This window comes from Podarcis muralis, chromosome Z, assembly GCF_964188315.1.
Source record: "Podarcis muralis chromosome Z, rPodMur119.hap1.1, whole genome shotgun sequence".
Lineage (NCBI taxonomy): Eukaryota > Metazoa > Chordata > Lepidosauria > Squamata > Lacertidae > Podarcis > Podarcis muralis.
In genome coordinates this window covers 14241967-14258196 of record NC_135673.1, presented here as the reverse complement: position 1 = coordinate 14258196, position 16230 = coordinate 14241967, and the positions used below count along the sequence as shown (strand labels likewise).

Below are 16230 nucleotides of genomic sequence, written 5' to 3'. Positions count from 1 at the left end.
GTTGCTACAAACCATGCGGGAACATCAAAGGCGGATCTAGGGGAGCGGTACCAGTGTGGTTGCACCAGACACAGAGTTTCTAGGATGCTGCTGCAGGCAACTATAACATCCAATGGAAGGCAAGATGTGTGGGGCCCCAGATTTTTATGTTACACAGGGCACCACTGAAATTTGAGGTGTTGAGGTCTACCCCTGGGAATAGTCTTAGGAGCTGAGGTGAAGCTTCTGCCATGGGTGCTTTACTTGCTGAAAGGGGCTCTGATTATCAACAAAGAGGGGTGCTACCCAGAACTAAAGACTGCTCCATCATGGAACCACTACAGCATTTTCCATGCTACTGATTTGGGGCTACAGTCCCCATCATTCTCAGTCCTCAGCTTGCTAGAAGATCTCACACTGTACTCGTGAGCCTTTGTTTACATTGCTTGGCACAAAAACCATAAGAACATAAGAGCCTTGCTGGATCATACCAGAGTCCCATCTAGTTCAGCATCTTGTTCTCACAGTAGCCAGCTGAATGCCCCTGTGGAAAGAACACAACCAGGACCTAACAGCAAAAACATTCTCTCCAATTATGATTTCCAACAACTGGTATTTACTGTTTCCAAGAGTAAAGGTAGAGCGTACTTCTATCCTCCACAGGCTTGTCGAATACACTTTAAAGTCATCCAGGTACTCACCTTGTTGCATAATTTTCACTCATGGGTCATTCCACGCCAAATCACCTGAATTTAATAGTCGACCGTTCTCTCACGACTCAGATTTTCTTTTTTAAAAAAATATGTGTAGATACCTATGAGATAAGCTCAAAATAATATTTTAAGATTTTTTGGTCCAAAATTGGGTGCAGGAGAATTTTTTTGAAAATTTCGATTTTTGTGCGATTTAGGGTAATGGAATTTCTACGTCAGTGTAGAAAATTGAAATTTTAAAAAATTGTCCTGTGCCCAATTTTGGACCAAAAAATCTTAAAATATTATTTTGAGCTTGTCTCATAAGTATCTACACATTTAAAAAAAAAATTTGCAGAAAATCTGAGTCATGAGAGCACATGGCACCAAGTGATTTGGCGTGGAATGACCTTCACAACTGTTTTTTAAGAGGTGTAGTATCATTGGTGACTTTTGCTCTCTGATGCTCCCCGTTGGATAAAGCACCTCCCACCAACTGCAGAATCATTTGGGAAATGCAGTAAAAATGTAAAAAGCTAAGTTTAAAAGCTCATTTGGCACACCACCATATTCTGCATTGGGAACAATATTTTTGCGAGCCATTAACACCATTTTAAAACTCTGGTGAACCCTCAATCCTATTTTGGTACCTAGTTGTGACTACAGATCTAACCTGAGTCATTTTTGAAAAGCTAATTGCAGCTGCTCAACATGCTAGCCCTTTCAAGATTTCTGCATGTCGGAGCTTCAGGTTTTTTCCCTTCTGTCACCTGCCTTTTGGAAGTGGCATCTATAATCCCACGGGACTGTTCCTCATTTCCAAAAGTACCTTCATTTGCTGAAATGCTGTGCCTCTGCTTTTCCAGTCAACATAACAGCTGCTGGAATTCCAGTGTCAATACAATATTGGCACAGAACTGGAAGCTTTTAATATTAACAAGCCTGTTGTGAAAACTTTAGAAAATGCACAAATAGTGCTTAAGTGTTCAGCAGAAATGAATGCACATTATATAAACTTATTTCCTTCCTTATATCTAGTATAGGTCAAGTTGTGCTATCACTTTTATCAAGCAAAATACCCCTGAAAGAGAGTCTGTTGAAGGTTTCAATTAATCTGCTTGTCTTTTATTTTCTCTGCACACCTACAGCTGTCGCTTCTTATTTTACCCTCCAAAACAGTATAAACTTCAACACATTATACTGTGGTAGAAAATACCACACTGTTATCACTGTGTTTATCAAGTGAGGGTTTTTTGAATATCTCTTGTTCTTCACCAAACCTTCCACTCAACTTAATCATTTTCCATCTTGCTCATCCCCCCCTCTTGAACAGGTGGGCCTAGAGGCTTCTGGCTATTTTGGCATTTCTCTTGGGCTCTGTTTTAGTTTTATTTATTCATTTTCTGGAATGCAGAAATTTCACAGCCTTTACTTGCCAGTGTTTTTCAAAATCAAAAGACATGATTTAGTGCTTTCTTTCCAGATTAGTTGCTGTTCTGGTTTTGGTAACCCAAAGCTCAACTTTAACTTTGGCGCTCAGGATGAGGTTGTTTCAGTTCTGACCCAAATATGACATCAGCATATACTTTTGATAAATCTATGCTGAATACTATTTGCTATATCCAAACCCATAGCTGAAGGTTCAAGAGTGGATTGATATGTGGACATAAGTTTTTCCCTCCCCGGCTTGGACGGCATCAGCCTCCCTGTTGGAAACAGAAAAACTTGCAAGATGGTGGTATTTAGGAGCTAAAAAGGTAAAGGTAAAGGACCCCTGACAGTTAAGTCCAGTCGTGAACGACTCTGGGGTTGCGGCGCTCATCTCGCTTTACTGTCCAAGGGAGCCGACATTTGTCCTCAGACAATTTTTCCGGGTCATGTGGCCAGCATGACTAAGCCGCCTCTGGCAAAACCAGAGCAGCACACAGAAACACCATTTATCTTTCCGCTGGAGTGGTACCTATTTATCTACTTGCACTTTGACATGCTTTTGAACTGCTAGGTTGGCAGGAGCTGGGGATAACCCTAAATATTGGTGGGGTGGAGGGGAGAACTCAACATGGGGATGCCATTTTGACATGCATAATATATAGTTCAGATCCTAAACACTATCAATAAGGGGTTCTCTGATGCTCATATAGAAAATCCCCCATTTGCTTTTCAGTTTTTTTAATTATGGGGTTTGTGTTTCTTACCATTGTCTTTTTTTGTCACATTTACTTCCCCTCACCCCCTGACAGGTTACATTAGGAAAAGTGTTAAAAGTCATAGTGGTGATGCGGAGCCTCTTCATTGACCGAACAATTGTCAAGGGGTATCATGAAAATGTATACACAGACGATGGCAAGGTAAGTGTCTCTTCCATATTTCCCTTTACTATGGATGTTTATATGGAACTTGGTGCTCAGACAATTACAGAAGAGCAAGTATCTGCAATTGATGCATCCCTGGCCCAAGAAGCTGTCCTAATGTTATTTATGTAAAGCATCCCACTTTTAATTTTAGATAACTTCTCTCCTGATTTACTATGTCCTCAGCCCTTAGACCAGGTGTGAGGATCCTTGCCCCCCACCCCGATGTTGCTGGACAGCAAGTACCACAATACCTGGCCATTACCCATGCTTGCTAAAGCTGATGGGAATTATCATTAAGCAGCTTCTGAATGGCCAAAAGTTCTCCACACTTGCCTTAGGCCCATGTTGCATCATTATTAGTATCTACTATTGTTGGGGCACATCAGTTGCCCAGGCTTTGGATTTTTCTCCCCACCACCAAGCCACCAGGAAATTGTACACCAATTTTCCATTCAATAAGAAAAAACCTCTTTCTGATGAGAAATCAGGGACTTGTCCCAAGTTGGTTTAATCTGATGGTAACCACAGCATTCTGAATGGCAGCTATTAAGGAAGTGCAACCTACTTCCGTGAGTGATCTGCTTTATGGGAAAAAAAGTCACCTGGTTTGAACCCCTAATTTCTCTTGACTGCATGCACTCCATATGGCTTTCTGTGGAGCTTTAGAGGATGTTAATGGGACCTGACAGCCTTCAAGTTGGTTTCTTTCTCTCTTCAGAGTGGAATGGGCTCTTGCTGAGATACCCACCTAGGCTCACCTTTTTGCCAGTAACAAGTACTAAGCACTCCTGTCTCTCACATTCTTCCCCCGCCCCTCTGGATCTCTCTCTCTCTCCTTATTACAAAACCCATTAAAAATACAAGGTTCATTATAACCAGACAAGCACTTGGCACCCATAGGCCATGTTATAATGAGGACAGAATTATTTTTCAAAAAAGCGAATCTCTTGTAACATACAACATTGTGTTACGCACTGACCCCTGAGTTCCTTAGCTGCTTGCTCTCCTTAGGATTTAAAAGGCGGTGGTGGGGGTGGATCTGCTCTGCTGGAAAGAACATATAATTCCATTTTTCAGGTAAAAGATTCTCCCACTAGAGAGAAAATAAAAGGTGTCCAAAGATTGCCTTTGCCTGGCTTTAAACTGGGTTGCCTAGTAACACGCACAGGCTGAGGTAGGGACACTGCACATGTGCAGAAGCTTCTGGAATGTCCTGAAAGGAGGGGAAACTTGTGCCACTCTTTTCCTGGAACTGACTGACAGCATCAGTGCATGTTTCTTCTGGAAGCTTTGTCAGGTGGGAACCTTAAGGGATGCATTTCGCTTCCACACAGAAGAACACACAGTTCTGGTTCTCACCCATCTAAAGAAGGTTCTTCACTTCACTTCACTTCCTTTGCAAGGGAGCATACAAGTGAAGCAGACATTTAAGATACCAGTAAAATAAAATCTAAAAACTGACTGTCCAAAAATCCTCTTTTTCTTTTCAATATGCAGAAGAGATAATAATCTATCTGGCACCTCAAAGTGGAGCTGGGGTATCTCATAAATTTAATACACTTGGACCCCTTTTTACCAGCAAGTGCTTGAGGTGACTTGCAATCAGTCTTTTTTTTTTTTTAAACTTCACAACATTGTACTTATTGAATTTTTGTGTTTTCAATCTGGAAGCTGCTTTGGGGTGGGGGTGGGGGCAGGGTATGCGTGAGCATACATGAAAGGCAAGGTAGAAATGTCCTAAAATAAAATAAAGCTTGTGAAGGAGCTTGTATTTGAGTAGTGCCATCTGCTATCATTTTTCCATACTGGGATCTTTGGGAGTAAGGGCAGAATACACATTTAATAACTTAATTAGTAAGATTACAAAAGCCTACCTTTCCAGCTGCCAAAGACACACACATACACCAGTCAGAGAGAGAGCCAGTGTGTTGTAGTGGTTAAGAGCAGTGGACTCGTAATCTGGTGAACCGGGTTCGCTTCCCCGCTCCTCCACATGCAGCTGCTGGGTGACCTTGGGCTAGTCACGCTTCTCTGAAGTCTCTCAGCCTCACTCACCTCACAGTGTTTGTTGTGGGTGAGGAAGGGAAAGGAGATTGTTAGCTGCTTTGAGACTCCTTAGGGTAGTGATAAAGCGGGATATCAAATCCAAACTCTTCTTCAGTTTTCATTTAGATTTGTAAGTGCCTGAGGGCAGAGACCTGTCTTCTTCTTTTACTCCATAAAATTCATGCAGCGTTATCCTGGGTCAGGCTAGAATAGGGAGTCTCAGATCCTTACAGAGCTGGTGACTCATATTCAGTAAAGCATATGACAAGGGTGAGGAACCTTCTTCAGCCCAAGGGCCACATTCCCTTCTCATCAACCTTCCATGGGCCATATGCCAGTGGTGGGCAGAGCCAGAGGCAGAAGTGGGTAGAGCAATGAAAATAAATTCTTACCTTGTGCAGTAGGCTAGATTACACACACACACACACACACACACACACACACACACACACACACTTCTGTATCCTCCAGGCATGCAAGAGTCATTATCAGAGTTCAAGGGCACAGTCCAACAAGGCAAAAACACTCAAGGAGGGCACAAAGCAAGGCTCGGGAGGAAAGTGGCCTGGGTGGATGAGGGTGGCTGAGAAGGGACTGTGGCATGTGGTGAGCAAATTCCAAGAGCCAGGGCCGAAGCTAGGCTTTCTGTCACCTGGGGCAAAGACCCAGTTTGTCACACACACACACACACACACACACACACACACACACACACACACCACGTGCATTTGCATACACAGACACACACATCTCTCAACACATTTGTTCACAAAGGGCATAAAAAGTAGCTTTAAAGAGTCTGGAGAAGATATAGTCTCTCCAAATAGTAAAATTGTCTCTGTGTGTGTATCTGGCTTTCATTCAACCTTAAGCAGATCTCATCAGAGAGTAATAGATCATTTGACAAATTATCATTTGACAAAGTATTATGACAGATAGATAGATAGATAGATAGATAGATAGATGATAGTTAATGGAAACTGATAATGATCAGGCTCATACCCAGAGAGTAAGCCCTATTGAACTCAGTGGGAGTTATTTCTGAATAAAAATGGTTAAGATTGCAGTATAAGACTGCAGAATCTTTACACGGTTTCCTGGGAACAAGCTGCATTGAATTCAGTGGGACATTCTTCTTAGTAGTAAAGGCTTGCAGTTTGAGGCTCTAAAAGCAGGCATGGCCAAATGTGACCCTCCAACTGTTTTGGGACTACAAGTCCCATCATTCCTGACCACTGGTCCTGTTAGCTAGGGATGATGGGGGTTGTAGTCCCAAAACAGCTGGAGGGTCAAGTTTGTCCATACCTGCTCTAAAGAATAAAGTAAAAGAAAAAAAATACTCCACAAGTTTTCCTTAAAAATTGCTGGCTGCTGAATCATTGCAATTAAAGAATTTAGAGTGGATTGGCTACATTTCCCTTCCAAATTACAGGAAGGGATAAATACAAAGTGCTTCATATGTCATTATCACATTTATTTCATTGCAGGTATTTTATTTTCAGTATAAAGACGACTAATTTTTTTGTAGATGATTGTATGCAGCAGTGCCCTCTTTATGTATACGCATGGTGTAAACATGTATGTTGTCCTCTAAATCCAACACACTCACACAGACTGAGAGACAGAGACAGAGAAAGAGCACCTAAGTAAGCAATACGCCAAAGTGCTTATCTTGTGAACTTGACATGTAAATTGTTTAAGCATGATAAAAGCATCTGGCCCCAAAAAGGACAGGAGGTGGTGTTCTGATCTCTTTAACTAACCTCTGAGACATTGAGGGAAGCAAAAGAAGAAAGCAATGAAACTTCCCCTTTTCAACTTTGCTTGGCGAGCAACCTTCTCAAGGATTTCTCTTTCGCACACAGTTCCAAAAACAGACAGGGGGAAAGGGGAAGGAGGATCATTTTCCAGGACTTCCTGCTTCCCTTTGCAAATCAGCATCCCTCTGGTGCTCAGCAGCTTGAGGTCCACAGAAGGATGCTGAAGGACACTTGGCACTTTTAGACTCCGGAGCTGCAAGGAGGGGGAAGCCCTCCACCATAAGCTGGGAGTCTCAATGGAGCCCCTCTAGAGGTTTCACCCAGGGCTGAGACCCCAGCTAGGCCCACCCTCCCGTTACCTGCAAAAGCCAGATATAAGAGCCAGATATTCCTGGGGGGGGGGGGCCGCTTGGCCCCTGGGCCTTGATTTTATGGCTTTGTTTCAGGGCTTTTTGTAGCACTGAGTTGGACTTTTGCTGAAGATCCACACATCATTTTTCAGCTGCAGTGACAGTGAGGAGAGGTTTGGTTGAACTAGTGCAGTATTGCTGTCTTAACTGCACCTTTTTGAGACTGAGTGATTGCCATCATAGCTGGATTTTCTTCTTGAAGAGCTGTTTTGGGGAAACCACTTAAGTGATGTTGAACAAGCTTGTTCTAGTTTATCCACTCTCGCTGCCAGTGGTTGAGAGAGATGTCCTAAGAGAAAAGAAAAGTAGATTATAAAAATCAAAACTCTTGTCTTAACCGTGAAGAACTGTTGTTCTTCCTATTCAAAATGCAAATAGCAATGAAGAAAAGATGGACAGGAAATTTTCATGCCAAAGTAGAGAAAGAAAATGCTTAACCTTCTCCCTTGTTACTCCCCTCCCTCCCACATAACACCATCACTCCGCATAGTGCTTCATAAAGGAAAGAAGAATATCTGTCCCTGCCCTGAAATCTTAATTTCTAAACCAAAAATCTAAATTTCAACAGCGGGAAGGAGAGGGGTTGTTTTTTAGTAAACTGCATGGATGTTTTCCTCAAGTCAAGTAGTGTATAAATTTTGTTAAACAAATAAAATTTTAAAAAAGAGAGGCAAAAAAAACCCCATGTTAACAAATGCTGTTGCATGTAGGGTGAAGGGGTTAAGCCAAAGGCTTAATTAAAAGGGGTGTGGGTGGGAAAGTTGGCAACACAGATGCATCCCAAGAAAGTGTTTCCAGGCTTAAGGAGGTGAAGCAAAGCAAGGAGTAAGAGTTTCCTAACAAAGTGAAAACAGGCATATCAGCTGGCAAGACCCTGCTCATATTCTAGGCTCTTGGAATAAGTAGATTTGCCGTTTGAATTCTAAGTATTTGACTGACGATTTACTTTCACTTCTTTCAGGCATTTCACTTAGAAGTCCCACTAAAATCAATTGCACTGATACTTCTTGGTTGGCTTGGAAGTAAGTCACTGGGACCACAGTCCTAGAGACAGTTAGCTCAGGCCAGCTGAAATCAGTAGCCTTAAGCATGTTTTTATTGGATGGCATCCTGTGGGTATTCCCCCCTCCCTTCCCCAACATGGTGAAAAGGTGGACCATTTATAATGCAGAGTGGAAGACATGAGATGAGAACTATAAACGCTTTGCTTTGTATTGTGCATTAGGCATTTAACATCCTATGGTCTAAGTTGCTTCTTGCCTTTTGCACTAGGTGGGTGTTTCATTGCAGTCTCACTTGAATTACCCTGTTAAGCAACCTGTGTTGTGGCAGTTACTCTGTGCTGCTGCTCACCCCCCCCCCCCCTTTTTGGATGCAAACTGGGACCTGCCAGTCTTCACTTTACAACCAGTTCTGGCTCTGATTCTCCTGCAGTTTCTCCTGGTCCATCGCTCCACCACAGACTGATGCATTTTAATTGGCCACATAGCAGCACAAGTGGCTTCATGCCACCCATATTTTCAGGCATACTTTCCCCACTTCTGTCAGTGGCACAGTCCATGCATGACAGGCAATTAGCTGGTACCTTTCAGATACTTGACTAACAGACTTCTTGCAACTCATCCTTTTGGGACAGACTTTGACCCGAGCCATTAATTTGCTCACCCAGCTCTGCTAATCAAAACAAAAACTGCATTAGTATTTCTTTGGCAGTCGTGACTTGCTGCATTTGTACAAGCGCTGGAAGTGGGGAAGAGCCATGACTTGACAAGTTTGGAATGGGCAGTGCTACCTGGCCAAATAGGTTTTTGCACTAGGTAATGCAAGGAATGTGAGGAGGGGGTGTCTCTGTTGAATTGCCCTGTTAAGCCACCTGGGTTATGGTAATGTTCTGACTTCGTTAATTACCCCATATCAATAAGAAAAGGCAGCTTTTTGCCTCCCAGCATAAGTGAGGAGAAGAAATAGTGGTATCAAAGGAAAGCTTCAAAGACAGCCAGAACCGTCTCTCGAGTAATTTCTGATCCCGGCATTCTTTCCACTTCAAAGCAGGATGTGTGTGTGTTTGGGTAAAGGGGAGGGGGGTTGAATCCGATTTCTCTAATAAGAGTTGGCATCAGCCCTGTTTGATATTAGATGCAGGGAACATTTTGATTTGTTATCGCCTTTGAAATCGTTCAGACGACCTTCAGAAAATGGCCTCTTGTTACTTGTGCTGGGGGTGGGTGGGGAGAGTAGGGCACTGGGAGAAAGAGAGAGAGTGAATTGAGGCCCAATTTAATTCACATGCAGAGGATGCCTTGAAATTGTGCTCTCAGCAGCTTTTTAGTTACAAATGTGTGTCTTGATTGAAAGTGAAAAGTTGAAGAATAATAGACCTGCAACAATGCATTGTTTAGCACACCCACCTCATTCGTCTGGTTTCATGGTGGTGGGTTTACAGGCCTTGCATATGGCTCCATTTTATTTTTAAAACCTTGGTGAGCATTAAAAAGAATGCAAGAATTGAATTACGTACATTAAGGCTCTTCAGCTCCTATGCTAAGGAATTACCGTTCAGAACTGATTTCAGTTGTTGTGACTGGCATTGTGCTTTTTCTGTGTGGTTCATCTTTTCTTTTTCTTTTTTTATAAAAAATTTTATTGCGTTTCTTTCCATAATTTTATACATTCCAGACACATTCAGTAGATACAAGAAACAATTTTTTTTCTTTTTTAACAAAAAAAAACAACACAGAAAGAAAATAAATCCCTATTTGGACTTCCCCACCCCTTCCGGATCTGCGTTCTTTAAATTGACAATGTCAGCAATTTGTTACCTTATTTCATACCTCACTGTAACTTTCAATTGTTATGTATCCAAATTCAATGTATTGTATCTCAGTTTAATGCCTTTAAAATAAACATAACATATTCGATTCAATTTGTCTCCTTTTCTCTTTTATCACTTGTTTTACCATTTACTTAATCATAGTTGCTAAAGCATAACATTTCCTGATCGTGCACTATCTTAAGATTCATACAGTTTGTAATATTTTTGCAAATAGTCTTTAAATTTTTTCCAGTCCCCCTCAATTGTTTCTTCATCCAAATCTCGGATTCTGCCGGTCAGTTCAGCTATCTCCATGTAGTCCATCAACTGCGTCTGCCATTCCTCCAGCGTGGGCAAATCTTGTGTCTTCCAACTCTTTGCGATGAGTATTCTTGCTGCTGTAGTAGCATACATAAACAAAGTTCTGTCCTTCTTTGACATTTTCTGGTCCACCATACCCAGCAGGAAGGCCTCTGGTTTCTTGGGAAAGGTATACCTAAATACCTTTTTCAATTAATTATAAATCATTTCCCAGAAGGCCCTCACTTTTGGGCAGGTCCACCAGAGATGGAAGAAGGTCCCCTCTGCCTCCTTACACTTCCAACATTTGTTGTCAGACAGGTGATGTATCTTAGCTAACTTGACTGGGGTCATGTACCACCGGTATATCATTTTCATAATGTTTTCCTTCAGGGCACTACATGCCGTGAATTTCATTCCGGTGTTCCATAACCTTTCCCAGTCTTCAAACATAATGTTGTGTCCAACATCCTGTGCCCATTTTATCATGGCAGATTTAACTGTCTCATCCTGTGTATTCCATTTAAGCAGCAAGTTATACATTTTCGAAAGTGTCTTAGTTTTTGATTCTAACAATTCCGTCTCTAATTTCGATTTTTCCACCTGGAAACCAACTTTTTTGTCCATTTTAAAAACCTCTTGAATTTGAGCATAGTGTAACCAATCTCGCACCTTATTTTTTAATTTATCCTGGCTCTGCAACTTCCAGTTATCTCCAATTTTTTCAATTAATTCCCAATATTTCGGCCAATAGGCCTCCATATTGGGTCTTTTTCGAGCCTTGGCCTCCACCGGTGATAACCACCTCGGTGTTTTGCTCTCTAATAAGTCTTTGTATTTCAACCAGACTGCAAAAATTGCTTTTCTGACAATATGGTTTCTGAACAATTTATGAACTTTAACCTTGTCATACCATAGGTATGCATGCCAACCAAAAGCATTGTCAAAACCTTCCAGATCTAGAACATCAGTGTTTTCCAACAAGAACCAATCTTTCAGCCAGCAGAAGGCTGCAGCTTCGTAGTACAACCTCAAGTCCGGCAGGACAAACCCCCCTCTTTCTTTCGAATCAGTTAATATTTTAAACTTTATTCGGGGCTTTTTGCCCTGCCAAACAAACCTAGATATATCCTTCTGCCATTTTCCAAAACATTCCATTCTGTCCACGATCTGTAAGGTTTGAAACAAAAACAACATTTTCGGCAATACATTCATTTTTATGGCTGCTATTCTTCCCAACAAGGAAAGTTTCAATCTTGACCAAATTTCTAAATCCTTTTTAACTTCCAACCAACATTTCTCATAATTGTCTTTAAATAAATTCAAATTTTTGGAAGACAAATAGATCCCTAAGTATTTCACTTTTTTAACCACACTTAATTCTGTTTCTCTCTGGAACCCCTCTGTTTCTGTAAGTGTCAAATTCTTGGTCAGAACCTTAGTTTTTTGTTTGTTCAACTTAAATCCCGCCACCCGACCAAACTCAGATATAAGTTCAAGAACTCTTTTTGTACTGGATTCTGGCTCCTGCAGTGTCAAAACTAGATCATCTGCAAAAGCTTTCAGTTTATATTGTTTCACTCCGACCTCTATCCCTTGTATCGACCGGTCCTCCCTTATCATGTTCAATAGCACCTCCAGGACTGAAATGAATAAAAGAGGGGATAGAGGGCACCCTTGTCGTGTCCCTTTTTCAATTTTAAATTCCTCCGTCACCACATTGTTCACTATTAGTTTAGCTTTCTGTTCTGAATAAATTGCTTGTATTCCATTTTCAAACCCCCGTCCCACTCCCATCCCTTCCAAATTTTTCTTCATAAACATCCAAGATATATTGTCAAATGCTTTCTCCGCATCAATAAAAATTAACACCGCCCTTGTGTTCCTATTGGTTTGCAAAAGTTCCAAAATGTCAATGATGTTTCTAGTATTCTCATATAAATGTCTACCAGGGAGAAAGCCAGCTTGGTCTTTGTGGATTACTTCATTTAAAACCTTTTTAAGTCTACTTGCCAAAATGTCTGCAAATATTTTGTAATCCACATTCAGGAGTGAGATGGGACGGTAGTTCTTAAGCTGGGTCTTTTCAGATTCTGTCTTAGGTATCAATGTGATGAAAGCTTCTTTCCACGTTTCTGGTGCCCTCTTCCCATCCATAATCTGGTTGCATACCTCCAACAAAGGTTGTGTCAGATAATCCTTCAAAGTCTTGTAGTATTTGGAGGTAAGCCCATCCGGGCCTGGAGATTTGCCTAGTTGCATATTCTGAATGGCACCTTCGATTTCCTGTGAAGTTATTGTAGAGTTCAAGATTGATCTTTTATCTTGAGTTATTTTTGATAGTCCATTTGTCTTTAGAAATTGATCTATCTCTGATTCTTTCTGAGGCCCCTGTGCATAAAGTTCTTTAAAATATCTGTGGAAGCACTTCCTAATTTCTTCTGGTTTCTGCACCGTTCTTCCTTCAATCTCTAGATTTGTAACTGTGTTTAACTTTTGTCTTTTTTTCAGCTGCCAAGCTAGCAGCTTTCCACATTTATTTGCTGATTCAAACGATCTTTGCTTCATCTGTTTAATTTTCCATTCAATCTCCTGATTTATCAACTTAGAATATTCTGCTTGATGGAATTTGATTTCTCTCAGCACCTCCTTTGACTTTGGTTTAGTTCTCAATTTTTTCTCTCCTTGATGTATTTTCTCCAGTATTTTATCCTTCTTTCCATTCCAGAGCTTTTTCTTAATTGTGTTCTGTTGTATCAGAAACCCTCTCATAACGGCTTTGCTTGCGTCCCAGATCGTTCTTTTTTCTACTGTAGTATTCAAATTTATCTCAAAATAGTCCTTTAGCGTTTTTTGGGCCTTTTTCACAATCTCTTGATCTCTTAATAGTGTGTCATTCATTCTCCATCTGAAGGAACCGGATTGAGTTAGTCTGAATTCTAATTTCAGAGCGTTGTGGTCGGAGCATGTTTTTGGGCAGATTTCCACCTTTCTGGTCTTAGGTGCCAGCCCTCTAGACGTCCAGATTTGGTCGATCCTTGTCCAGGACAGGTGGGCCTCAGAGAAAAAAGTTCCTTCTTTACCTAGGGGGTTCTTTGTCCTCCATATGTCAATCAAATCCAAATTGTCAGTCAATTCGAAAAAAGTTTTAGGCAGTCTACCGTCTGATGTTAAATTTTGACTTTGAGACTTATCCATATGTGTAGACACCACTCCATTCATATCTCCCATCATTATAATGTTAGTATAGTCCAAATAATCCAGCAAAATCTCATGCAGCTTCTTGAAAAATTCTGATTTCCCGTCGTTTGGAGCATATATTCCTAATATCAAGATTTTTTCTCCTTGTGTCTGGATTTCAATCGCCAAGATTCTTCCTTGTTCATCCTTAAATAAGAATTTGGGCATCAGGCTCTCCTTAGCATAAATCACCACTCCTCTTTTCTTAACCTTATCTGATGAAATAAATTCTTGGCCTAGTCTTTTGTTAACCAAAACTTTTCTGTGGAGCCTGGTCACATGAGTTTCTTGTAGGCAAATAATGTCCAATTGTTCTTTCTTCAATATATGAAATATCTTCCTTCTTTTCTCCGGGGAATTTCCGCCATTTATGTTCCAACTAAATAGCTGCAGAGACATCCTGTATTATTTTGTTCCACCTAGAGTGGTGTATCTTCTTTATCCTCTGGTCCCGAAGGTATAGGTGTTCCTCCGCCACCAGGCGGTATAGGCCCAGATTGAGGTAGGGGCCAATGAGCTGCTGCTTCTTTTTGGAGATCTTCTCCGTGGTCGTGCAGGAACTTTTGTAGGTCCTCTGGTGTTCTTATTTTAACCTTCTTCTGTTTGTAGGAAAATGATAATCCTTGTGGAAACTCCCACCTATAAAGAATTGAGTTGAGTCTCAACAACTTTGCCAATTCTGAGTAGGTGGCTCTCAAGTCCAATAACTGTTTGGGTATATCTCTATAAATTTCCACCCCTTTGTCTTGTATCTCAAGTGAGTTTTTAAAGTGAAGGCCTAGTATCTTGTCTCTCTCTTCCCTTGTTCTCAAAGCTATCAAACAGTCTCTAGATCTGTCCTTTCTTACCAATCTTCCCAGTCGAAAAGCCGATACTATTTTAAAGTCAGTTTCTTCTTTTATAGCCCAGAACTTTGAAAATTCTGTTGTCAAAAATCCGATCAGATCTTCTTGTTCAATTTCTGGGATAGCCCTCAATCTGAGGTTGGTCTCCCGATTTTTCAATTCCACCAAAGAAAGATAGGTTTGCTGGTCCCCAATCTGTTTATGCAGAGGCTTGACTTCTGCTTTAACTTCCTCGACCTCTTTCTTAGCTGACGTTGCTATTTGAATGGCTTCCCCTGCTAGTTTACGATTCTCTTCTGTTGCTCCTTGCAATTTTTCAATTGCTTGTGTATGTTGGGAAACCTGATCCGTCAATTTCTGAATCGAGGATGTAGCTTGGTCAATTTTGATTGATTGATTATCTACTTTTTGATTTAAAGTTGACAGTTGTTCCAAAATTTGCTTCAAAACAGCCTCTGATCCTCCTGCTGCCATATCCTCCTCTTCAGGTTCTTTAGGCTTTTCAACTTCTAACTTTTGCGTTGCAAGCACAGCTGGAACCGATAATCTGCGTCCCTGAGTCAAAGTTGTTTGTACAAGCTGTGCCTGCTTTTTCGCTTTTTCTTTTTCCTTAGCTTCTTTAGCTTTGGCTGCTCTTGTCTTTCCTGTACCACTCATCAGTCAATGTTCAAGGTCAAATATTGTAATCCCATGGGAAAGACAAGTCCACTTTAAAAACAATCCAATGAGAGAAAGTAAACAAATAGAGCTGTTCCCAGGCCTTTATATTCCCAAAATCCTCTAGGGGGAGTGCCACCAAAGTTCAGTAAGAAGAAGGCAACTTTTCCGCCATTAAAGTCCCTATTGTTCCAATTTTAAAAGCACAATTGTCCCAAAGCACTAAGAAAGCAGATTCTGCAGAGCACTTCCAAACTTTAACAAAGTTCCAACAAGGTGCCTGCAACAATATCCAGTCTAGCTAGTTGAGCTCAAAAGTGTCACTTTAGTATCCAAAAGTATCTAGGAGTTTTGTAACAGTTCCACAGTTAAGGCAACTTCCCCCCGGCAGCCCGATGATTTGGAGATCAAAACCTCTGTTGCCCCCAGGCAAGGGGACCGCTCCAAATTAATTTTTAAAGGTTTACTCACTGGTAATTCTGTGTTTCTTCTTTAAAAGTCAGTTTAAAGATGCACGAACGTCCCTCTTTAACGCTTCCCCACACAGCGCATTCAGCTCCTCCTGTCCTTTGCTTTGATCTTAAAAGCAGTGCCGGAAGACGGACTTCCTTTTTCTCGTCTCCCGGTTTCAGCCAAATTCTTTAAATTTATTCCACCGAATTTCAGGTCTTTACTCACGGGATTGTTGTTTCAGCCTGATGTTTCCAGGAAGAAAGGTCGGCGCTCCTCCGTGACAGCCTCGCGGCTTCGCCTCCGCAGAAAGAGCGATGAACTCACAGCACCGCTCCCCCTCCTTCACTCCGGAGCCCCTTACGGGGTTCCTTCCGCGAATTCGGGTTCGCTCCAGGTGCCCACCGAGTCCCACGGCCACGAGCTCACTCTACTCGTGGTTTGTCTTAATGGGTTGCCGCTGCGCCGTAGCGAACAACCCTTTTCTGCGGTGCCCCTCTTCACAGCTCGAAGAGGTCCACCATCACGGTTTCGCGCCGCCTCCGGAAGTCCTGTGGTTCATCTTTTCTTTGTTTTGTTTTTAACAAAAGAATGAAAATAAATACTGAGAGACTTGATCCTTTATGAAGCCATGGTGCTCATGTTGGCAAGTGCCACCATGACATGAAAGGAAAGGAAAGGAAAG

The 16230-nt window shown here is 41.5% G+C and overlaps 1 protein-coding gene across 3 annotated transcripts in view; it reads left to right on the top strand.

The window, feature by feature from the left end:
- Positions 1–16230, top strand: part of MED27 (mediator complex subunit 27) — a 174111-nt gene that overhangs the window by 129661 nt on the left and 28220 nt on the right. For all 3 annotated transcript variants that reach the window (XR_013391356.1, XM_028715861.2, XM_028715862.2), the window contains one exon: positions 2912–3019. Coding sequence is in view for 2 of the 3 variants with exons in the window: in XM_028715861.2 (XP_028571694.1) it covers positions 2912–3019 (108 nt within the window). In the remaining variant the exon portion in view is untranslated. The remainder of the gene's footprint in view (positions 1–2911; positions 3020–16230) is intronic.